Here is a 27,038-nt window from a genome sequence, read left to right on the forward strand (position 1 = left end):
CAAAAGATGTTTAGCAAATAAAAGATGGTACTTCCAATCAGGAGTATCTACTTTTATCAGATGACTTAAAGAAAGGTCACCTTTGGGAATGGTAATAAGCTGTGGTGACATGGGCTGATCAATGGATACTGCAGTGTTATCCAAGGACAGACCCAATTTATCCAACTGTTTATGGATACAAAGGCCAAAAGGAACAATGTCAGATTGTCTGTTCTGAAAAAGCAAGGCCCACTGAGGAAGGAAAACGCATCCCCAGATGGTGCGCCATGGTAAGGACTGAAGTCTCAAAGCATACAGTAAAGACAGTTGCAAATGGCAGAGGTGGATAGGAGGTTTGTGAGACTGTGTACAATCTCTGGACTGAGGAAATGCAGAAAGCCCCAGTGCAGAGCCGAAGCCCCTGATGACTATTCATATACAGGGTGTTCGGAAAGTCACTGTGCAGTTTTGTAATCATATACATATATATAAGTGCACAGTGACTTTCCAAACACCCTGTAGTTTGAGAACAATTCTTTTGGAGGGAAGGAGAGATCTGTTTGCACTCCTACTGTTATAGTGAAATGAAGTGCAGCAGCATAGTACAAGGTGAAGTGGTAGACAAGAACTTTCAAGCCTCACAGTAAGAAATATTTTGAATTGTTTTCAAATGATGTACCTCTTTTTCTCCCACCAACTTAGGGCAAGAATGAAAGAGGCATGGGTTAGAGCTACTACAGTTAATGCAATGAGGGTTTGTTTCATACTCATAGGCACTGTAGTCCTTGTTACCTCAACAGGCACACATCAAGGAACCATGACATGATGTCTTAATGACCAAACTACTGATAGTGGAAATATCCAAGAGGGTTTTGAATATGTGGCTATACCTTGCAATTAAGATAACCTGCCTTGATGGTGGCAGGTGTATGTGGTTATGTAAATGTCAAAATTAGAACACTAGTTGACATCATAATTCCAACTTCACGAGTGGAGATACACCTCACTGCAGAAACTCCTTGGGTGAAGAAACCAGTAAGAATCTCTGACTCAGGGATGTTCTTCAAAGCCCTCTCAACAGTAACTCCTCATAACAAATGCAAAGTAGCATGGAGAGTATCTTCAACAGGTAAATCCCCAATGACCTTCGAATGCAAGAGGAGTTCACTATGTTTAGGAGTAGATGTTTCAACCAGTATGTCCCCAGAAAGTAGCTTTCTCACTGACTTAAGAGAGCCAGCAAGTCCTTCTAGTTCCTTCTGAATAAGAAAGGGAGACATTTACCCTAAAGATTTATCTGAAACAGTGTTGTATAAGAAAATGAGGTACGGTGTCACAGAGGTTGAAGATTGCTGCTAAGAATCTTCAAGACGTGGTCATTTACCTATGGACTGTCTTTAAACTATTTTATCTGAATTTGTATTTGGGGGGATCCATAATAAAGAAAGAAAGAATTTGATGTCCACTGACCTCACCCACCATGGAGCCCAATGAGAGGATGCACTATAGTGCCAAACAAGGACATTCCAGCAATGCCAAGATTTTGTGAGCACTATACACAAACACCAGCATCAGATACAATGCCCACAACACTAACTGAGAACATCCAACATTGGTACTTGGTTGACCCTGGCCCATGTGAACCAGACGATTGACCCTGGGTGGGCCACCTCAAGAGTCAACCTTCTACAGAAATTCAATGCCAAAGTGGTGTGTTAGGGTTGGACCCCTCAACCACCAAGATCCTCTCATCCCTTTCACAGGTTGCCACATATGTCAAACACATGGGTGGATGTTTAGATTCCAGAAGAGGTAAACTGAAAGAACAGGACCTTCTCTGGGAGGTCCCCTCACCACATACAGGAATCCACATCAAGGGATACGTGCAAGAAATACAGTAATTAATATTGACTTTTAAGAAATTAGAAAAAAATATTATAGCTGGAACTAGTAAATTTAACTGTAATGAGCAGGTTATATTAAGCAATAGATTTCAGTGTTGAATTTGTACAGGTAAGTGACTACAGAGGGAAGAAAAATAAAAGGGAAAAGAAAAACTTGTGGTTATAGTTAGACTATTCTTTGGTAAGGCACATGGATAGAATAGTTTGTGGAATAAATAGGAAGAAAAGAACTAAATTAAGCCATCCAAACATAAGAATTAAATCAGGCAAACAAGAAGGTCACTTGATAGGTCCTCCTCCACCAATCCAACACTCTGGAAAAGTTTGATTTAAAATTAATTTAGCAATCAAAGAAGTGGGATGGTGCACCACCCTGTTGGAAGACAGCACTTTGTAACAAGTCAAAAGTTTCTTGGAATTGTGGAATAAAGAACTCTTGTAACATGGATATATCGAAATTTCAAATAACATAAAAAAACAACAAATACATTAATACAGGAAAACAAAACTTATAAGCCTACTACTTGTATTTATCGTTATTTGAGATAACATCAAAAAATAAAGTTTCTTTTTTGTATATTAATTTTCAGACACCCTGTAGGAAAAGATAAATCAAAAGAGCTAATTTGTAACTACATGGAATTGATAAAATATTTCAATAAAAGGTACATAGCCAAGAATTAATTGTGGGAATGAAATAAGTATTTCCCTTGGGCTGAATGTTAAGTTTACATTAACCTGTAAGGACAAGCTGGTTGGCTAGTTGGAATTTTCAGATCAATTCAACAGAAAAATACAGCTTTTGGAATGGATGGTTTAAATAAAGTAAATGCTTGCTTGTTCAATTGAATGGGCTTATTAATTTAGCTGTAAGAAGAATCTTAAATTATAGTTATATACCAGTAAGGACCAAGATAAACTAAATATAGAAAAAATAATGTGTACAGGAAAGCAGTGTACAAAGTACAGAAGAAATTTTAACAGTAGGTTAAACTGTTGTGCATTATAATGATGGAAGTATAACAAACAAAATACATGTCTATAAAGCACTGATTGGAATGGAGAAGTTTGATATAATTGAAATAAATAAAACTCAGTATCACATGTAACAATTTTAATGACATATTTCTTTGAAAAATCCAATTAAAGGTTGTTTAATATTGATGAAATGCTAAAAAGAGGGAGAGGAATGGTTTTATATGTAAAATGAGTTATAATATAATGATAGAAACAATAACAAGAAGATTAATCTACTTGAATTTCTGTTAATTGGTATAGGGGGAAACCTTTTAGTGGAAATTTGTTACAGAACCCCATAAAAAAAACTGAACAAGACGAGAAATCTTACGGTGAGATTCAGATTTCAGATGTAAACAAGATCATACTCAAGTAGCTTCAGTATATATAATGAAAAAAATTAAAACCCAACCATGAGAAAAATGGGATTTCAATAACTTTTCAGAAGGATTTTATCCACCAACTGGTCAGAAAGCCTATTAGAAACAATGCTATTTTAGATCTGTTGTTAACTTCTAATACATAAATGGTTGAGAGGGTGGTTGCATATAGGCATAATTAATCATTGCTCTATTAAGTTTCATGGTTTACTGCATATGGAGATTAGGCATAATGAGATTTTTGGATACAAAAAAACAAAGATTTGACAAGAATAATCCATTGTGAACTGGTTAGTCAGTTGATTTGGTGTTTTATGGTCCAAAGCAGCCATGCTATCTGTGCCAAACATCCAATAAGAAGTTAAAATTAAAGAAAATTTAGTAAAATTCATGAAAGGAAATTAACGTAAAACAAAACAAAGTTTAAAAAAAAACAAATAGCATTAAAACCAATGTTTACATCTATTCTACAGCAGTAAGAGAAAAACTACAGTAATTCAAGATATATAAGACTTTCTGTAGCATAACTGTAATTACCATAACTTGCCAGGAAGACTAACAGGTAAATTCAAAAATCACCATTAGTCACCTGAAGTTGGCCTTTTCAGTCCTGGTTTCAAATTATTTGACATTACGGCCATTTTCTAATTTCAAATCGAACTAGATGTACTTTAATTGTTAAAAGGGAATCACATCAAAAAAGGTACAATGTATAAATTAAAAACTTAAATGGCATGAAAAAGATTAATGGCCTTTAAAAAATTAAAAACATTTACAAGATATACAGTGTCACTATTACCAATAACACTGTTTAATATTATGGGATAAACCTTGGGACAGAACATGTTTAAAATGGTCATAAAAACAGCAAGAAAGTAAAATGTGGTTTACTGTGACCTGAGTGTTATACAAACACATCAGTACATCAGTCCCAGATAAAAGAAAACGATGAGTTAAAGAACTGTGACCAATGCGTAGTCTAGTTAGAACTACTTACTCTTTCTGATCTTTAGGGAATCAAGATGGCCAAAGTCCAATATAGAATTCTATCTGGAAAAGCTTGTTTTCATGTTGCTCACTCCAAGTCAACTGCCAACTGGCATGGAGCTGAGCCTTGAATACAGGACCATAGACCATGTATGGAACAGGCACAGCAGTAATAATGCCAGAGCAGATAGATTTAGCTACGGTGTCAGCAAGCTCATTCCCGCAAATACCAATGTTGCCCAGTATCCAGAAAAACTGGATAGAAATAAATGTTAGAGAGAAATGGGCCAGTCAGAACCATCTATATAAATAGCAATGGAAGGATGGTTCGAAAGATGTTCAGCAAATAACAGACATTGTTTCCAATCAGGAGTGTCTGCTTTTCTCAGATGATTTAAATATAGGTCACATTTGGGGGCTGACCAGTGGATACAGCAATATTATCCAAGGACAGACCCAAGTCACCCAACTGTACCTGGATACAAAGACCAAAAGGAGCAAGAACAGGTTGTCTGTTCTGAAAAAGTATGGCTCACTGAGGAAGGAAAACACAATCCCAGGGGGGGATGCTCTGGTAAGGAATGAAGTCTTGAAGCATACAATAAAGACAGTTGCAAACGGTGGAGGTGCAAAAAGATTCATGAGACTATGTATAACTCTTAACTGGGGAAATGCTGAAAGCCCCAGTGCAGAGGTGAAGTCCTTGATGATGAATGGTCTCCAACATCTTTAAGGCTGAGGTCCTGGCAGAGCCACAAACCAGTGACCCATATTCGATTTTCAATCAAATAAGAGCACAATATATTTTTAACATAGAACACTGATCTGCTCCCGAAGTGGTGGAAGAAAGGACATGGAAGAAGTTCAGTGCTCATGTACATTTGACTCGTAGCTGCTTCATGTGTGGTATAAAGGACCTTTTATGATCAAAGATAAGCCTCAAGAAATTTGTCTCAGGGACCACAGGTAGCATAACTTCACCAATACAGAGTTCAGGATCAGGGTGAATACCCCGTTGGTGGCAAAAGTGCATGCAAGTGGTTTTAGAGAGAGAGAAGTTAAAGCCATTTGCTGTGGTCCACTTCAGTAAATGACTGAGGGCAGTCTGTATCTGCCACTCAATATATCTCATGTTCGACGACTGACATGAGATGTGAAAGTCATAGACATAGAGCTCATTTGCAACAGTGAGAGGGAGTTATTCAGTGATGGCATTAATCTTTATACTGATAAGTGAGACACTCAAAACACAGCCCTGAGGGACTCCAAGTTCCTGTAGAAAAGAACGGGAAAGTGTCAAACCCACACAAACATGGAATCTTCTGTCCATTAAAAATGTTTAATAAAAATGAGCAAATGGCCATGTAACCCATATATAGAGGTCTCACAAAATGCCATACCTCAATGTTGTATCATAAGCCTTCTCAATGTCAAAGAATATTGATACAAGGTGTTGTCATTTGAGAAAGCTTCTCTGACTGACATATCAAGTTATGTGGGTGGGTGAAATGAGGTTGTGTGATTTGATGAACCAAACAAGGCGAGCATTAGCCATTTCTCTAAGGTCTTACAGAGATAGCTCATAAAAGCAATTAGATGGGAGTTTGAAGGAATCTTGGGATGTTTCCAAGGCTTAGAAAAAGGTAGGACAAAAGCCTGGTGCTGGGGGTCAGGAAAAACATTTTCCTGCCAGATCCTGTTAAAAATAATCAGGAGAATAACAAGAAAAGCAGGAGATAAACGGTGCAGCATTTCATAGTGTACAGTATTAGGTCCAACAGATGTACTGCCAGACCAATGAAGGGCCAGTTTGAGTTCCTCCAGTGTATTGGGACGATTAAAGTCATTTAGACAATCAGCTCAAAAGGAAAGAGATGATTGCTCTACCCAAGTCTTGATGACTTAGAAGATGGAGGAAGAGGCAGAAATGCTAGATACCCAGCAAAAGCTTTCACCTAGAGTATCTGCGATGGTCCAGGTATCAGCTACTTCCTGGCCATCAGAGAGCAAGATCGAGAGGGAGACAGAATTATATTGCCCACTGACCTTTGAAATTTTGTAAGATGTGACTTTGGAACTGGTGGTAGAAGATATGCTGGTTATAAACGTAATCCAAGATTTCTTCTGGCTTTGACATCTTACCCACCGAGCACTGCATGAGCCTGCTGGAAATCAATGAGGTGCGAGAGTATGGGGTACGTATGAAAAGTATTCCAAGCCTGATTTTGAGCCTTATGTGCCATGTAGCAGGCAGAATTCCATCAAGAATGAGGATATCATGGTAAATGTGTTGAGGTTTTAGGAATATACTGAGCAGCTGCTTGTATAACACAGTCTGTTACTGCTGACACACAGTCGTCTATTGATGGCTTACAGATGATGACAGGATCAAGTTTTGCAAGAGCAGTGAAAGAGGGCCACTTTGCTTGATCCAGCTCCCACAGGGGCATAAGGGTCAGGTGGGAATGACCATGGCCAGTCTCTCTCAAATTTATAGGAAAATGATCACTGCCTCTTGGATTATTGTCAACCCTCAATGAGAAATGGGAAAATAGTGAAGGGGAGCAAATCGAGAGATCAATAGTAGTAAAGGACTGGCTAGATACATGAAAATAAATAGAAGAACCATGATTAAAAAGAGAAAGGTTGTGATCAGAAAGCATATGCTCTATGGAGCAACCCCTCCTATCAATATCAGCACTTCCCCATAGGGGATGATGTCCATTAAATTCCCCCAGAATTAAAAATGGAAACAGCAACTGTTCAATGAAAGCATCAAGGTCTGATTGATCATAAGTCTTTCCAGGTGACAGGTAGAGAGAACAAACAGTGATGGTATGATCCAAGGAAACACGGATGCCTATGGCCTCCAAGGGTATGTCGAGTGGCAAAGACAGGGTAGGCACATGCTGACCAACCAACAGTGCCACCCCTCCATGCACTCATCTATCACACAGTCTGTAATTTCAGAAATGTTTCCTGTAAGGAAAGACATACAGGATGGAAGGAAGCAATCAGTGTTTTGATATCATCCAGATTAGAATGTAAATCTTGACAGTTCCGTTGTATCAAGGTGGTCATTTTTACTTATGTGTAGGCGAATTGGGCAGAGAACCCTTCTGTTTACGACATCTTTTTTCTTGACTGTCTTTATTTGATGGAGATCTATCAACCTCCATGGATCCTGCATTGGGTCGATTGGGATGAAGTGATAGACAGCAACTTTCAAGCCTCAGGATAAGTAATGTTATAAATCATTTTAAAACACTAAACCTCTTTTTCTTCCAACCATTTTAGGCAAGAACAAAAGTAGAATGGGTGACAGCCATTCTAATTGATGTAATGAGGGTCTATTTCACACTCATAGGTATCATGGTCCTTGCCACTACAACGAGCACAAGTCAAGGAACCATGACATGACGTCTTTGAGTGACCTAACTGCTGACACTGGAATTATCAGAGAGGGACTGAAATATTTGGCCACACCCTGCAACTAAGATAACCTACCTTGATGCTGGCAGGTGGACGTGGTGATGTGAATGTCAGAATGAGGATATTGTTCAGTATAGTAATTCCATCTTTGCGAGTGGAGATACGCCTCACTGCAGAAACTTCTTGAGTGGAAAAACCAGCAAAAATCACCAACTCAGGGATGTTCTTCAAATCCCTCTCAACAATAACTCCTCGTGATGAATTCAAAGTAACATGGGGCATAACCTCAATAGGTATATCCCGAATTGCCTTTGAATGCAGGAGAAGTTCACTGTGTTGAGATGTGGATGTTTCCACCAATATGTCACCAGATCAAGGCTTCTTTACTGACTTTGGAGAACCAGCAAGTCCCTCTAGTCACTTCTGAATGAAGGGAAACATTTGCCCTAAAGGTTTGTTTGAAAGAGAATGTAGGATAAGAAAATGAGGTAATACAGGTGTTACAGATGTTCGGGACTGCTGCTCAGAATCTTCAAGATGTGGTCGTTTACCAATGGACTATTTTTTCACTATTTGGATGATCCATAATAAAAAAAAGGAAATTTCGGTGCCCACTGACTCTACCCACCATGGAGTCCTACGAGATTTTAAAAGTCTGGAAAAAGATTCCTTGAAAAGCCATTTAATTTAACTTGCCTTATTAATCTTTTCACATTCCTTGAAGAGGTTATTGCTTACGTAAATGAAATTGCAGGTGTGCATCTAGAATAACTGGATTTTCAGAAAGCATATGGCAAGGTGCCACATGAAAGGCTTCTTAGAAAATGATCTCTACAGATGTGAGAGATAAGGTGGCTCATTGGATAGAAAAATGACTAGATTGGGGGAAAAAAAAGATCAGAGGGTTGTTAAAAATTTAGTCCAGTCAAACTGAATAAATATCAAAAGTATGTTACTTAAGGGCTCATTGTTCGGAACTTTGCTCTTTTTGATTTACATCACACAGATTACAAGCAAAAAAGGTCAATAAGTTACTTAAAATTACTTATGATAAAGATCTTGGATGTTGCTAACTAAGGATTTTATTGCTGCTGCTTTTTTTGTAAAGGATTTAGATCATTTTAGATTCATTTCTTTTAACTTATATAATACATACTCAAGCACAAGACAATTATAAATGAAACAACTGTGACTGTTTTATTAGCTCAAAATTTCAGGTTTTTTCACTCATTAGGATCATAGCTTGTTATGAACTCTTGTTCTTAATTTGAGTAATAAAGAGGTCATTACAAAAACTGCAAGCTCTTTATGAAAATGTAAAGACAAAATTTGAGTATATAAAATAACTTTAAAGTTTCTCTAAAATTCACAGCTATTTTATTTATTTGTAATTTACATCACTTGAGTTCCATCAATAAAAAGTTAATGCAAGGATCATGTGGATCATCATAATTTTAATAACAAGTATAATTTTGATGAAACAACTTAAACAGTGTTATAGAGGAGAATAATCTTTGTATTCTGGTTTATCAGACTATCAAGCCAGCTGTATAGTATGCTGTTGATACTATTAAGAAAAATAAGATTTTAAGTTGTATCTACAGAAATATCAAATAAAAGTCTTAAAACATTATAATTTCAGTGTATAGATCACAGATAACATCACATTTGAAGTGCTGAGTTTAATCTTTGGCTCCTTACCTTAGGAAAGGCATTAAGTTGTAGGAAAGAGTTCAGAGAAGGGTTACTAGGATGATACCCAAGATGTACAGGTTGTCAAACAAGGGTAAGTTAAGATCTCTTAAACTGTTTTCTCTTGTAAAGAGAAAAGTCAGAAGTGATCAGTTTAAGGCTGTTAAAGGAATTGATACGGTGAATCTCTTTTCTGTAGTTAATTTTGAGAATACAAGGAAAGGAATACAAAAGTAAATTTTGACAGGACAGAATCCATCTTCAGCTAAGAAACATCCATATTTTCTAACAGGGCTTTTGAAACGGATTGCCTTCAGGTGTTGTGAACATGGTAACTTATAAAGGTTAAGGGCAACATAGGGTTTGTTGGTCTTCTCATACACTAATTAAACCCTTAGAAAAAGAACATCAAAAGCCTGCCCTTATCATTCAAATATTTATATCCATAGGTAGTGGGGGTTAATACAATGTTTTATAAACACCTGAAAAAGGTCTGATTCCCAATGTTTTATTTTAAAGTTAAGATTAGGATATAAAATTGCCTAAATAGAATAAGAATCATTTGTTTTCCAAAAATACAGATTCTGCAAATAGGTGATACAGTTTTGGAATAAGTTGCCTTCAGAAGTGGCAATTCAGCAAATTTAAGGGAAGACTTAATAAATATATGACAAGTTCCAAGTTCATTACATTATCAACTTAATTTTATTGATAGGACAGACTACATGGACCACATTCATGGCTGTCCTTATATTTTAAGTTACTGGTTCAATATTGATCAAAACATTTTCTTATTAATGGCCTGTACTGATATATTGGCCCATTCCTAATAAGCACTCTACACTTTCATGACAAGGGTTTAATTATACTTGTTGTAAATTAAATATCTTAAACATTATTAATTTTATAGCAGTCATTTTATGACAATTACTGTACTGACAGCTTTCTTGAGTGCACCACCAGCAGTACATAATGTCCTATCTTTAGGAGTTTATCCATTTAAGCTTTGGCCTTTGTGTGCCACTGATAGTCCACACTATGATTTAAATAATAACAACCACATAACATTTTTTATTTATGAAAGAAGTAAATTGGTGTTTTGTTTCAACTACTCAATAAATTTAAGGCTGGTTTCTACAAGTGATTTAACCTTGTGAATTTGTTTTTAGTTATCTTTTCAATATTGTACCTGTACTCACCCAGTGGTACATCACAGAAGGCATAACTATTATAACTGGCTACACAAAATAAATGCTCTCATACAGGGCTTGAGATAAGGTGCAGTTATATCTTGTGGGTGCCATGTACCACAGGTGACTCAAGACATCAAAGAGAAGGCATGCAAATATACCAAGTACAGCATTATACAATTACATTATATCCTTGCAAATACATATGTAGAACTGTTTTAGACTAAATAAAGCAAGATCCTAGATGCCATATCAAAACTGTGTTTTGATAGCCTCAAAAATACTAGATGTTTGAAGAAAGGTATGAAATCTAATCAAAGAAGTGGAATAGCACAATGGTTTTCTTTATGGATATTTTCCTTCCTAAAGTTTAGTTGAAATGACATTGTTTTGAACTCAGTACAGAGTTTGAAACAGTAACACTAACAAAACTTTAGGCTAGAGAAGACTACCATGACAATCACACTGTCATAGTCACCCCTGGAAAAAGTAATTCAAATCTTACATAGCGATATGACTTCAGTTCAACAGAACAAAACCATTATATTTAATATGAAGCAATTTACATACAAGTCCAGTAGTAGTATTTTAAGATGTGGACACTGCTGGCAAGTATTTATTTACTTAAAACATGTTTGATTTTACAAGTGAAGATTAACCTAGATTTGTGAAAATTACATGGCTGTGAAAGCTGCAACTTTTCTCTTCGTGCTTGCTTTACGTTCATTCATCCTCTCCCTCAAAATTAGTTAATTCAAGAATTCTATTTCTACTGCATTTCTTACTAAACAGATAAAAACGAAAGAAAAATTGCTGCACAATAGAGTTTGGCTCAAAGTTTACTCAACTTGTAGTTAACCTAAAAGTAGTAAAAGTAAAATTTAAAAATTAGACGAAAAGGAGAAATTGGGTCGTATGATGAGTGGGGGAGAAAGAGAAAAACATAAAAAATAATGCAATATTTATACTTTTGCGATAATTATTAGATAAACGTAGTCTTATTTAATACATTAAAATCATAAGAGTACATTAAAGAAAAACTAACTGTTAATACACAGTGGAGAAAATCCACGAGTCGTCCTTTCTACTTGAAGTTCCATACCCCAGTGAATATCCTGTTTCAAACAGTGTTTGCTATTTTCACAGTGTCAGGGTCACCGTTGTTATTAAAGAAAGTGTCACAGAGGTTAAAGTGGCAATTTTGTGCTCTGCTGCATAGCTTGTTTACGGCCTATGAACTCTAGTCCATATAGTGCTAATTTGGGTTGTTTTAAATTTGTAGTTAATCTGATAAAGCAAACTGTTTACAGATTAGCTTATGTTTGGAAAATTGATTTAAAAGCCAAGGTACATCGCGATATTACAAGCGTATAATTTTAAAACAAACTGAACAGCGCCTGTGCACCGACTAACCACGTGTTTTCCTACATCATCGTCTTTATGAAGATTACAAAGCGACTGCAGTGGAAACGACACTTCACTTTATATTGAGAAATATATAAAATATTTTATAGTATGGAATATTTACGATGCGTTAAAATAATGAAAACATACTCAAGTAAGAGGAGAAATATATAAGCGTTCCTGGTCAAATATCTAGTTTTCTAATTAATAAGCGTTAATCACAATTATATAAAGTCCAAACTTTTTAGTATACTGACTGTAGCTGACCAATAATATTCTATTACTATTTTTTCGCGATAGCTAGCTTTTATACTCATTAATAGAGATTCTCAAAAACTAAGTTGACAAAAATATTTGAAGATATGTTAGTGCTTTCGTCAAATAATGAATTGTTGATTCTTATACTCGAGAATCTACAAATTTAGAGAACAGGCGAGAGTTGTACAACACATATTTAACAATACACGTACGTTACAAGCATTAAACTAGGAAACGTAGATAATCAAATAAGTATACAACAGTAAATACGTAACACAGATTCCTTCTTAGTATCCTTTTGGAGGAGTTCTTATTCCATGCAGGCTTTAATCTACAGTTCCAAACAGTTCTATTTTCTCCATTTTGTATAACTACTAGTAACTAACTAGTAGCCTGATTGATTATTTTTCAGTTCTAGAATATCGTCATAAAGAGTTAATATTTCAATCCCATAACTTTTAGATGATAACTGTAATAGTTCGTCTGCAACTTTGGATTTAAAGTTAAGGTGTCGAGAAAGTCAGTAGCCACCAGTATTTTCAGATTTATATAATGACTTTCTTCAACATTTAACCAACTTTCATAAAGGTTTTCCAAATCCTTAATCATGTACCAAGGCTCATATGCAAAAATTTCAGGAAATGCATTTAAGGAATATCAACCTTCTTAAGGCTACTAATAGAGGTATAATTAGTAAGATTTTTAGTGGCAATGTCTTAATGCTTTATATGTCACTCAATTCTGAGATATATGTTTTAGTGTTCATCATTAAAGATGAAATCTTATGCACTTTAAGATATTCAATAACATTTTGCAGTATTGAAGTTTAAATTGATCTTCAATTCTGTTATTGCACAAATAAAAAAATTATTCAGCATTTCCAGGTATATAAAAGAAATAATGCAAAGTAACTTGGAACAGTTAATTAGTTCGGTAAATAACCCATGTTATAATATATTTCCAATAATACTTACCACCGCTAACAATAACTATTTCTTCATTTTGGATTTTATTAACCAAAAATTACAAATAAAAAAATTAAACAATACAAACATAACGGGCTGTATACGTTACACAATAGAAACATGACAGGAAAAAATAAACTTAATGAAATAAAGAAATGTAAACAGAGATGTTCATAATATCAATACAACTTTCTCGTTAGTGATTGTACATATCGGCAAAACGTCGGGACGCCAATGGTAAAAAAAAATCCCGAGGTCTCAACAGCTGGTAATCGCTTCAAGACGGAGTAACAACTTAAACCTAACATTAAACATTACTGTATAATACGTTCCGGGAATCTGTTCGTACACATATTTGTTCCTCGTGAGGCAAATTATGTATTTAAACATTGTAATAGTATAATGAAACTTAAAGGTTAGGTGACTGGGAACCGGAACGGGCACGTGATACAATATAGTCCTACCCGAGATCGGAGGTATACGGAAGAGACGAGTCACAAACTTTCATATATTACCCGATACTGGACACAGGACCACCAGATGGAGAACAGACTCCACTCGAGCATAACACAATGGACTCGTTTGCAGTGATGTTAAACAGGTACAAACGTTCTTTCACTGGTAGGACATTGTGAACAATGCGGCAGTTGAGGACTTGTAAATATAGCGCACCGTCACCTGACCCCAAACAACTATTCACGGGAGATCAGGATGATGTTGCTCTGGCTTGTGAGAGCAATCTGTGGCCGGTAAACAGTAGAGAGAATGGGAGTCCACGGTCAAGGAAAAATCACTGGTTGTGGCCCGACAGCAGTGAATCACAGCAACAACGTCAGTATACCATACGGGAGAATAAAAAACACATTGGTTTACTCAGGCGAGATAATATATCAAACTGCCTGAAACCTGTGCAAAGTGGAAAATGTGCAAGTTGGCTGCAGGGATGATCTACCCAAGACAGATTACGTATAGTAGAAGACAATAGGAGCGAGAGACACTTGGATCAGATATATGGTATGCCTAGCCCTCCTTTGTGGGGTAGCTTTATTAAGGACAATTGAACATTATTCGGTCTTACCACTCCACAGAAAGCTGAAGACCAATCACTCGACAGCACGTGCACAGAATTCGTCCAAAGGAAGAAATGACCCTAGACACCACATCAAGGGGAGCGCCTTATTGTGGATTACTTCAGCCATGTGAAACCAGTTAGTAGGGCTAAAACAATAGTCCTGTACTGCCAAACTGATACGTTGAATAACCTCCTTCCAGGCAGCTTCGTGATCCGATAGGATGCGAATTCCAAAACATTTAACTGGAGATGAAGTCCATGTTAAACCAAATGGAGTGTTCACAGATGAGACTCACTTGCCCAATCACCGAGCTTTAGTCTTAGTGTAGTTTGGCTGGACTGCTCTGACTCTTGGTAACAAGCACTTGGTAACAATATTTAGTACTAAACCTAATGAGGTTTGATCCGATAAAAAAGGTTCACATCATCTGCACTACTGACATATTTAACAAACATTCTACCAAGCAATGAAATACGACGCACAAAAACAGTGTAATACAGGTTAGAAAGCAGGCATTCTGTCACAAGTGTATACCAGGAACGAGATAGTAGACATTCCTGATGAACACCCTGAGTTATGTGAAAGGGAATCTCAAGTATCCATTCACTAAAATTATGCTATAAGGTGACATGTAGAAGGTTCTTAAGTAATGCACGAAAACTGGAAGATATTCATACCTCTTCAAAATACACCTCAAGAAATCATGGTGGACTCAGTATCTAATCAAGCAAAACAAAAATTGCCAGTATGTTTCTGTCGGTGATTAATAAAACATATCACGTAGAAGTATCAAATTGTGTTTGATACTTCCACCCTGCACTCACTCCACACGTTTAGTGCTGAGAATAAGATTAGGCATAACAGCACTCAAACGCGTATAGAAAATCTTAGATACAATTTTTGCATCTAAATTAAGGAGAGATATGGAATGCCATAAGAAGATATCTGATGAATGGGTGAGATCCTTACAAATTATTGTAAGTAACCCATCCAGTGAACCCAAAGACATGGAAACTCGTGTCAAAGAGTCAGGAAAGAGGTCTAATGATATACCACATGTTGTAATAGAATTCCACTGGTAAGCCATCTGGCCAGGACATTTGCCAAGTGACATGGAACGGATAGCTGCCCAACATCTACCTATGATAATGAATTTTATCAGGTTCTCAAACAGTGAAGGATCAAGGACTGGCAGGAACTGTGTAAGGTCCCCTTATCCATAGGCGAAGCCGAATATAGTTGGCTATAGTAGGCAAAACACATGTCGAGGATGTTGGTTATGTCTGTGAACAACTGACTGTCGCTACTCAAAAAGCCAGAGATGTGCTCATTTTTAAACGTCTCCCTGCATTGCACAGTGGAACTTTAATGGCATTTCTGGGATCCAATGTCTCCATCAGGTTGGAAACGCTGGCTGCTCAGGACAATTTAGTATAATCCAAACTTATGTCTCCATGGAGCCTTTAAATGTGCAAATGCATCCATTGATTCATTGGTTTACCCCACAGTAAAGCTGCCAAGGTCTCTTGCTTGCTTCGTAGAGTAAGACGGTAAGTTCAAAAATGGTGAAAGCCTACTTTCATCTCCAAGGAGGCACAAGCTTCCTTGAAACGCATCCATCAAATCTCATTAATGGTGTTAATAGAACACATATTTTTGACATGTGTAAGCAATTGTTCCCCTAATACCTCATCAGCAAGCAGGTACACATTTGAGTCTCCACACTTCAACACCCCTAAAGTCACGGGAAAAATCCTGAAACGTGATTAGAAGGTTCGATTATTAGAGTCATAATTGATTACATTACCAACCTGGTAGACAGCAGACATAGCCAGATACTACTTCAAGTCAGGTGTATCATAGAGACAGTCAAGACGACATGATACACTATGACAAATTCAAGTGACTACAAAAGCAGTGCCATATAAAGAGCGCCAGACATCATGAAAATTAAAGTCTGACAACAAAGAATGCAGGGTTTGGGTATTTTGAACACCAGAAAGAGGATTCACTCTAATATTATCAAGGTGAGGATCCAACACACAGTTGAAATCCCCAGCCAGGACAATATCGGCCAATGTGATCAAGAAAAACCTGTTCAAAGAGGAAAAGAACATTCACAGTTCCTTCCCCTGAACAGACACATGGACATTAATAAGCTTGATCTTACACCCCTGAGTAAGTACATAAACATAAACAATCCTTTCCTCTGCATCACTGCATGATGAAACAATGCTTTCTAAGAAGTTGTGGTTGAACAGAAGTCCCACAACACACGCATTAGTAGAGCCAAAGGACCAAAACACTTGGACAGGAAAGTGGTGATTAAAGGAAAAATGGTCCATTCTGGAGGCAAAATGAGTTTTCTATGAAAAGATAACCTCAACCTGAAAATGGTGTAAAAGGGAAGATGCATACCACGTCTTTGCATATGTACGTATCCCTTGGATGTTCGATGTCAAGCAGAATAAACCCCCAAATACTCTGAAAAAGAGAACGACCTATTTACACTGTTACTTTACTGTTGCATCAGGTAACGAGGGGTTGTGAACATGTTTCAAACTATTTTGTTCTATAAACAAAGCAAAAATCATCCACCTGGGGATGGAAAGTAAGTGAGAATCTGACTGTGATAACCACTGAACCACCTTGTTTGTTTCAGGACATGGTACATCAACTGGCAAATGGGAATAATGTACTAAAGGGACAGGGGAGGCAGGGAAGTTTGTGACTTCATTTTGGATTCCACTATCTTCTGTAATATCTGCCTGTGCTACAGATACAGATTATACAGACCCTTCCAACGTTGTGCTAAGCAGACTTGAAAGATTTGGAAAATGCTTCTCATATTTGTTGAAGAGACATCTCAAAAATGAACAAACATGGGGAAGGCAAATCTATCGCTCTACCGGATGCTTCGTCCTGGGCATTGAGTAATGTGCCTTCCACAGCATGAAAGACAGGTGTCACTGTCGTCACTTGTGTAGTAAGCTGTACCTCCATCATTACTTGTGGTTCATGCTGTATCTTTGATGCTACCTGTGGCGGGAGATGTATCTCCGTCATTATCTGTAGTACAGTCTGTGCCACTATGGGTTCCATCATCTCTCTCCCCGCAACCTTACCTGCGTGAGAAGTAACGAGGTAGAGACAAAGAGACAAGGTATGATCACCATTACACAGTTCACATGTAATTGTGCATGCATCACTATTATGGCTAAAGACCAAGAATTTTTTACACTGGTTTGACAAGTGGCCTTCAAGGCCACAATGGCTCTTGCCTGAATAGCTGACCATAATTGTAAATCCTTTGATTTTAATAAAATTCGGGACGAGTGTTTTCATATTGACACAACCGCGACGATTCCCGATGCAAATTCTGGGTCTCGTTTGGTAATACTCGTGTTCTATTTTCATTACACTAACATATTTTTGAAGCTTTGTCGCCATTACATTGTGAGGGAGTTTGTAAGGCGCGGAAAGGAGTGTTATCCATATATCTCAGGATGGCTGGTATGGGTATTAACACTTTCTAATAAAGCATAGAACGACGTTTCGACCTTCTTAAGTCATTTTCAGGTTAACCTAGCCCTCCCTTATGAAATGAACTTATTAAAAACAATCGAGATACCGCTTCGGTCTTACCACTCCACAAAAATTTGAAGACTTATCACTTGACAGTGTGTGCACAAAATTTGAACAAAGAAAGCACTGCCCCAAGATACTACATAAAAGAAAGTATCCTTTTATTGATCATTTCAGCCCTGCTTCTGCTTCAGCAGGGCTGTAGCGATAGTCTCGTAATGTCGAACTAACACATTGCATAATTTCCCCCAGGCCGCCTCAGGATCCATGAGAAAGTAAATTCCAAAGCATTTAACCAGAGAGGAAGTCCATGCTAAATTAAATGGGGTGTCTGCAGATGAAGTCTTAGTGTAGTTTAGCTGGGTTCCACTGACTCTGAAGAACTTAGTAACAATGTCCAGTGCTGAACCTGAGTATGTTTGATTTGATCAAATACCACGCACAAAAACAGTAAGTTACAGGTTAAAAAGCAGGCACCCTGTCTCCGGTGTATACAAGGAAGGAGATAGTGGACATCTCTGATGAACACCCTGACTTATGTGAAAGGGAGCCGTCAAGTATTCATTCACTAAAAGCATGCTAGAAGGTGACATGAAGAAGGTTCTTACGTAATGCACAAAAACCAGAGAGAAACTATGCCTCTACACAACATACCACAAGATATTATTGTAACCATTCCCTTGTCTGTAGTTTCGATTAAGCGAAACAAAAATTGCAGTACGTTTCTATCTGTGATATAATGAAACAGGTCACGTAAAAGCACCAAATTTTGTTAGATACTTCTACCCCGTTCTCCACACGTTTAAGTGGTAAGAACAAGATTAGGCATAACAGCACTGAAACACGTATACAGAGGCTTAGACAAAATTATTGCATCTATATTAAGGAGAGATATGAGACGCCACAGCGAAAGATCTGCTAACTGCGTGAAATTCTTAAAAATTTAATGTAATTAACCTATCAATCGTACCTGGCAGCAAGGACCCCCATGCTAGACAGTCATTAAAGAGTCCAACAAAAGGCGTTCCAGTAATATGCCACACATGGCGATAGAATTCCACCAGCAACCATTCATCCCCGGACACTTGCCAAAAGATATGGACCGAATATCTGCTCAACATTCACCCAATGTAGTAGGTCTTAATAGATCCTCAAATAAAGAAGTATCGAGGGCTGGCAAGAACTGTGTAAGGTCCTACAAAACCTCTTTATCCACAGATGAAGCCAAATATAGTAAGCAAAACACGTGTCGAGGATGTCAGCAATGTCCGTGGACAGCTGACCATCTTCCCTCAACATGACAGAGATGTGCTTGTTTTTAAACATCTCTAGTGCTTTGCACTGTAGAACTCTAGTGACATTTATGGGATTCAAAGATTACATCAGATTAGAAACGCTTGCTGCTCGAACAGCTTAGCATATTCCAAGCTTATGGCCTCCTGAAGCCTCATAATGTCTAAAAGCGTCCATTGATACATTGGTTTACCCTGAAGGAAAGCTGCCAAAGTCTTTTGCTTGCTTCATAGGGCAAGGCCGCGGGTTTGAGAATGCTAAATGCTTATCTTAGAAAGGAAGCACAGGCTTCCTTAATATACACCCACCAGATCTCATTAATTGTGTCAACGGAACACATATTTCGGATAAATGTAATCAGTTATTCCCCTATCGCATCATCAGCGAGTAGGGAAACATTGAGTCTCTACATTCCAGGATCCGTAAAAACAGGGGGGAAATCCTGATCGTGGTTAAAAAGACTCAATGGTCAGAGATAAATTGAAAGCATTACCAACCTGATAGGTAGAAGCCTTGGCCAAACATTGCTTCAGGTCATGTGTAATGTAGAAACAGCCAAGGCAGCATGATACACTACGACAGATCCAAGTAACAACAAAAGCAGTGCCATGCAAAAAGTGCAAGACATTATGAAGATTGAAGTCTGATAACAAAGAGTGTAGGGTTTGGGTATTTTGATCATCAGGAAGAGGATTTCCTCCAATCTTATCAAGATGAGGATCTGATTAACGCTTATTAATAAGAAAAGCACAGAACTTGGCCAGTAACGTTTATATATTTCGAACATGACAAACCGTTCAACCGCAGTGAATTAATTTCGGACATCGATATTTAATAATAGAAATACTAAACAAGAATAGAGCTAGCTAGCATTCTCGTCAAGTATATCTGTGTATCAATATAAAAGTAATTTGTGCCTCGTGGATCTGGACCGTCAGTAAAATATTAAATTTCAGAAACCAGATAGAAGACTGAACATTGTTTGTGTGTAAATGTTTGTATATAAATAATTATTTGTATTAACTATTTGCAATAACCATTATTAGAAATAGTAGGCCTGGCATGGCCAAGCGCGTAAGGCGTGCGACCCGTAATCATGCTCGCCCGCCCAGCCGTGGGGGCGTATAATGTGACGGTCAATCCCACTATTCGTTGGTAAAAGAGTAGCCCAAGAGTTGGCGGTGGGTGGTGATGACTAGCTGCCTTCCCTCTAGTCTTACACTGCTAAATTAGGGACGGCTAGCACAGATAGCCCTCGAGTAGCTTTGTGCGAAATTCCAAAACAAACAAACAGTACATTAAGATATATTTTTGCTAAGCATGAAAATTGTGTGTATCAATTTTGTTGGCAAATATCACATATTTGGTATACATCGACATTCAACTAACTTCTAAATTAAAATTCGATAATAAATTGAAAGTTCGTGTATGGGATCTGAAGCAGAGACAAAATTCGTTCTGAATTCAAATTCAAATTTTAATTAATTTTATATCCAGCAATGCCAACAAGATTTAACGTTATCTGATTATAGAAGTTTTCTTGAACAACCATCCCTCTAACAACAAAGAAAATATAACTAAAGTGAATTGCTCGAAATAGTCAAATTTTTAGAATTAGATGTTAAAATTCAATGAGAAAAAAATGAGTTAAAAAGCGTATTGTTGAAATACTAACCGATCATCATTTATTGTTAGAGGAAACAATCAGGGGAATACTTTAGTGTCTTCACTAGCTAATAAGAGTTGAGTGATAAAGAAAAGTTAGAAATTCGGTTAAAATTCAAACAAATCGAGCTTCAACATACCCACATCGAAGCTGAGAAAGAGAAATCCTGTATCAAAGCCCAGAAAGAACAAAATCATATCAAAGCCGAAAAAGAGAGAGCAAGCCCGTATCAAAACAGAAAGAGAAGGTAAAAGCCTAAAGGCCAAATAAGCCCATATGGAAGCCGAAAAGGAAATTAGGCTGAAAGAAATGAAAATGACACTCAACTCTGATCGACAAGACAAAATGACAATTTTGAATCTAATCTATATATTAAAGTACTACCATTTAATGAAAATGAGGTTGATAAATAATTCCAACATTTTGAGAAAATTTCACCAATTCATAAAATGGCCCACCAAAAAAGGGCCAATGTTTTACAGAGTATTCTAACAGGTAAAGCACAAGAAGCTTATGCTGCTTTCTTTCTAGAAGGTTATATGGATTATGACAAGGTTAAAGCAGCTATTCTCAAAGCATACAACTTAGTACAGGAGGCTTATCGCCAAAAGATTTCGTGGCCAAAAATAAGGAAGTCAAACTTATATGGAATCCGTCTATGAAAAAGAATTTTATTTTGATCAATGGTGTAATTTTATACACACTAGCAACAGTTTCGACAAATTGAGACAATTATGTATAATTGAGAAATTTAAACGCTATATAAGTGACGACCTCAAAACTAATTTCAATGAAAAGAAAATTGGAACCATACAGGAAGCAGTTGCTCTTTCCGATGATTAAACTTTAACACATAAAACCACTTTTCATAAAAAGAAATTCCTGATATCTTAATGCACTAAAATGAGGATTTTTCTAAAAATCCAGCTCCTCACGTTTGAAGTCTTCTGACAGTCAGGATAGAATTTCGTCAAAATCATCAAGGCCTGTCTGCCATTTTTGTAAAAAATGTGTGTCATGTCCGATTGTTGGAGTTTAAAAAAGAAAAAGAGGGAATATCTAATGCGTTTGTGGCCATATATGAATGTAAATTCACCCGATGTTGTTGATTTGGCCACTGATAAAAAGGCTGATGTAGTTAAGGAGGAATTTAGACCTTTCGTGTTTGTTGGTTTTGTGTATTTCATAAATGGCACTGTTAATCTCATACCCATACGTGTTTTACATGTTAGTGGGGCAATTCAAACATTGTTAGAGGATATTTGTTCTTAGATTTAAGGTCTGCTACTTGTGAGACTATTATTGCTCAGGGTATAGAGGGTGGCTTTGTTAATGTTCTTTTTCATATCATTCATTTAGCATCACACCTAGTTTTGGGGCTAGTTGTGGTTGGAGTAAGATATGTTCTGTCAGTTAAGTGTGTATCATTATTGCTGGGGGAAACGTCTGACTGGGGAAAAGCTGATGGCGAACCCAAGATGGTTAGTGATCTGATCACTGTTTCATCTAATGATAATGCTGTTGTTGAAGAGAATCCAGACGTGTTTCCTTCGTGTGTTGTGACTCGAGCTCAAGTGAAGAAAATAAGCCCAAAACAAATGATAGACATTTGTTCAGAGGAAAATATTATAGATATTATACATGTCTCACAGTTTGGATTTAAATGGGATCTTGTGAATAAAGTTCTGCTGAAAATTAATTGAGTGACAGTAATGGACGTGATTGATCTAGATCATCTGGTGAAGTTCCATTTGCTAGAAGTAAATTGATTGCTGAGCAAGAAAAGTATCAACAGATCTCTTCAATCTATTTAAATATTCACTCTTATAGAATGAACTGGAAAAAGTTTCAAATGGTTACTTTTGGAAAAAAACGACAAGCTCATGAGAAAATGGAGACCACCAAATGTACCAGCTTCAGAGGACAGGGCTATAGTTTATCAAATTCTTGTTTCAAAAGCATATCGTTCTGTCTGTTTATTTGTTTTTGAATTTCACGCAAAGCTACACGAGGGCTATCTACGCTAGCCGTCCATAATTTAACAGTGTAAGATTATAGGTAAGGCAGCTAATCATCACCATCCACCGCCAATTCTTAAGCTTCTCTTTTACTAACTAATAGTGGGATTGACTGTAACATAATAACGCTCCTATAACTAAAAGGGCGAGCATGTTGATGTCACAGAAATTCGAACCATATTGTTTTGATGTATTGAAAGTGGCCTATGAACTCTGAGCGATCATTTAGGTGTCAATAAGACGTGAAAAATTATGAAAATTTTATGGCGAAAAAACACGCAAGATGTATCCCAGTTTTTGCAAAACTTGTCATACGTGTCAATTGGTTAAAAAACCTAATCATAAATTTCCCTTGCTTCTTTAAATCCTATTTAAAGAAAAACGCCTCAGTCGTGTGATTATTGATTATGTTAACTAAAAGAACTGTCTAAGCACTTCACGTACTATATAATTTTATTATCATAGGGCTATTTGTATTAATTGTGTTATTGTCATGATTTTTGAAAGTGTATAATTCTATGAGAGAGTTTTGCATTTAATACAATGTGTATATTGTCATCATTGTGTATTTATATGTATATATACAAGTTTATAAACCGCGTTAGACCAAACAAGAATAGAGCTACCTAGTATTCTGGGTCCAGCATGGCCAGGTGGGTTAAGGCACTCGACTCGTAATCTGAGGGTTGCGTGTTCGAATCCCCGTCACGCCAAACATGTTCACTCTCTCAGCCGGGGGGAGGACGTTATAATATTACAGTCTATCCCGCTATTCGTTGGTAAAAGAGTAGCCCAAGAGTTGGCAGTGAGTGGTGATGACTAGCTGCCATCCCTCTAGTCTTACACTGCTAAATTAGGAACAGCTAGCACAGAATTGCGCGAAATTCAAACCAAACGTAATAAATCGGGAACGCTTGTTGAAGATCTGAAACAGACAAAATTCATTCTAAAATCTAATCACAATACAATTTACATTTATCAGTACCAACAAGATTTGATTATGTTTAATTATCAACACTTGCTTGTATCACCTTCCTTTGAACAACTAGAATGATATGACAAAAGTGAATTGCTCGAAATTGCCAAAGTTTTAGAACTAGAAGTTACAAGGTCAATAAGAAAAAAATAAACTATAAACGTATTATTGAAATAATAATCAATCATGATTTGTTAATTGAGAAAGCATTAGGCAAATACTCCAGTGTCTCTACTAGTCAATAGAGGTTGAGTGGTAAATATGAGTTGGAGATCCAGTTAAATCTTAGACAAATCGAGCTTGAATGTATTTGTATCTACATCACACCAACCCAATGCCATTTATACTCATCATAACTCGCTTACGTTTTTGAACCAAATGAAGAGCAACAGCAACAACAAAAAGACTCAAACTTGAACTTATTATTGCAAGAGTATAATTTGAAGATAATCCATGTTAAAGGGGTTGATAATGTTTGTGCTTATGCACTTTCATGAGCTATGTAATTTCGTAATCATAAGTTTACTTGTAATGATGTGTGTGTTTTCATATAGCAAAGCCACATTGAGCTATCTGCTGAGTCCACCGAGGGGAATCAAAACCTTGATTTTAACGTTGTAAATCCGTAGACTTACCGCTCTACTAATGGGGGACATTTGTATTGATTGTGTTATATACTGTCATAATTATTGAAGTAGTATAATTCTTTGACAGTGTATTGTATTTATTTTATTGTTTAACTGCATTTTAGGTTATTTTAAATCGTAATACATAACAATAGAATATATTAATGTTGGCAATAAACAAGAAAAGAGTGACTATCACCATGGATGTTGCTACTAGAAGAAACAGAATAGAGACAACACACCAAATTCACCACAGATTAGAAGAACTACTCCCATGATTAAACAGTGCGTGACTGATGAACAGCTCAAGTCGCAAAAGGATCAACAGTGCTAATAGTGACTGGAGCATGTGAAAAAAATCTAGAGGTACCAACAAATCATATCATGTCAGTAGGGGAAGAGGACAAGAAAGCAAAGGTTCTGCAAAACACTGGGTGCAGTAGTGAAAATCAGTGTAGTATCTGATGATCATATGATGAGCAAGGTATATCTGTTTGCTGGTTGATGGGACACTGAGAAAGTTTCCCATGACAAGAATACAAGTGGACATGTGGGAGACTTTGAAGCAATCTATATGAAGGCTTGGTGATTGACAATATCCCAAACCGTTAAAGTTTGGGTGTACCAAATAGAAAGATGACTGACGAACTGTCTGCAGTCACTCCGAGAGATTAAGGAAGGAAAAGAACGTAATACATAAAGCCTTGTCAAGTCTCAAAGTGAAATACCAAATATAGGTCTATAGGAACTTAAGGAAGCATAGAAGAAAGACTATTCACCGCAGAAAGTTTAGGTCAATGTCAGGTAAAAATTGGAGTATAAGACTAAAGGAAAAAGTACCTAAAGAACAGAGGATCAAAAAGAAGCACCATACATTATATATCGGAGTAGTTCTACTGGGAAAGCTAAACATATAGAAGGTAGTCAGAAGCACTTCTATAAGAAGGCCAAGGACTGATGCTTCAAGATTGGACAGATGTCCTTACTTTCGCTATGTACAGATGATAAGAAAATAATGCTGCAATGAAGAGGGCCTTTTGAGGTGCAGGAAGTGGTAAACAGAATGGACCATAAGGTGAAAGATGATGGAAAGACAAAGTTCTACATTGTCAATTTGTTGAAGAAGTAATTTGAGAGGAAAGAGGACATAAGAGGTAGAGTTATTGATGCACATATGGACATGGTAAGTGTAACTGTCACCGATGCAGAACCAGAAGACAGTGAATTTATCTTGTTCTAAATATATTATTCTAAAACAAACTGGCTGTGGGCAATCCACTTATTTTTGAAATTTATCATCAATAAGTCACAGACACTTTTCAAACATTTGTTCCTTATACACTTCCACATTTACTGGTCAATCAACACCAAATTTGACACAGTAATATAGGGTGACATGAGGTAGGTCATGAGAAGAATGAATTCCCCATCTAATTTCATATTGATGGAATGCTTTAAAAATATATGTCTTTCTTTTCAGTATTGGTACCTTTATGTATTTTTATTGCACGTTCAGTATTTATCATGTTAATAAAAGGATAGAAACACAATTTCCTGTCCTTTATTATAAACGGTTTTTTTTTATTTCCCCCGCCCAATGGATGGATATTCTAGCCAGTTAATAATAAATAATGGATTTAGGTTTTAAATCTTAACAAAAAATGACTGGGTAGAGCCAGCATCGAAAAAAAATATCTATATGTTGTTACATTGTTTCCTTTGCGCAATCAGACTTACCATGCGTTTCCTACTCTATTACTTGATACGATATTTTTTTTCTAATTTTCTGTACAAATCGAACAAGGGAGTCACTAAGTTCATTTCACCCTACTTATTCATGGGGTTGTGTCAATAGGATATCACACATGCTTCCTATCATGAAATATTACTGTGAAAGCTTACTATATAGAAGGTAATGGTTATCTTTTCTACTGGCAAGTCTAATAGTGCACTAAGGATAAGATAACATCTCTTGTATTATAGTGAGTCTGCAACCTGAAAAGAATGCTTTTGCTGTGCTTTCAAAATTATGCTATATATTTTCAGTCTGGGACGAAAGAATTGAAAGTAAAACACTTCATAGAAAACTACTTTGAGATATAACACACTCCAGTGAAGGTGTCACAATATACTTGGCTTCACCACGATTTTGACGCAATGTGTCCGGTCTCTCTCATTATCGCTTTGATTTCGACTCAGTCGAGGTTAAGAGAAACCATATTTTTCTGGTGAACCTACAGTTATTCCGCTACTCGTACAAAATTTCTCAAAGATGAACCAGTGAGTTTCAAAATACCACAATCCTTTGTTACAGGGCATCCTTGGCACTACATGTATTGCACCTGTCAGTCATTTCCCCAGTTTTATAATAGCTTTTCTAACTTCTTTATTTTGTAAAATATTATTCACAAATGTTGGTTGTATTAAATTTCTTTTTAACTCATTCAGTTTTTAATTATGCTTATGAAATGTTCATTGTTTGTTTCATTCGAGTAGTTTAATGGTTTTTCGCTCTATATTTTTCAGTACATTGCTTCCTTCGAATGGAGAAATAAATGTTAAATAAATAACAACAATAATTTATAAATTCTAA

At 36.7% G+C, this 27,038-nt stretch overlaps 1 protein-coding gene across 1 annotated transcript in view; it reads right to left on the bottom strand.

Moving 5' to 3' along the window:
- The window catches only part of LOC143234829 (6-phosphofructo-2-kinase/fructose-2,6-bisphosphatase-like), a 101,578-nt gene extending 89,553 nt beyond the window's left edge, over positions 1-12,025 (bottom strand). Inside the window, exon 1 of the mRNA XM_076472486.1 lies at positions 11,627-12,025. Within this exon, the coding sequence (XP_076328601.1) occupies positions 11,627-11,681 (55 nt within the window). The 5' untranslated portion in view covers positions 11,682-12,025. The remainder of the gene's footprint in view (positions 1-11,626) is intronic.
- Between the last annotated feature and the right edge of the window lie 15,013 nt (positions 12,026-27,038).

The sequence above is a fragment of the Tachypleus tridentatus genome, chromosome 12 (assembly GCF_004210375.1).
Source record: "Tachypleus tridentatus isolate NWPU-2018 chromosome 12, ASM421037v1, whole genome shotgun sequence".
In the NCBI taxonomy this organism is placed as follows: Eukaryota; Metazoa; Arthropoda; class Merostomata; order Xiphosura; family Limulidae; genus Tachypleus; species Tachypleus tridentatus.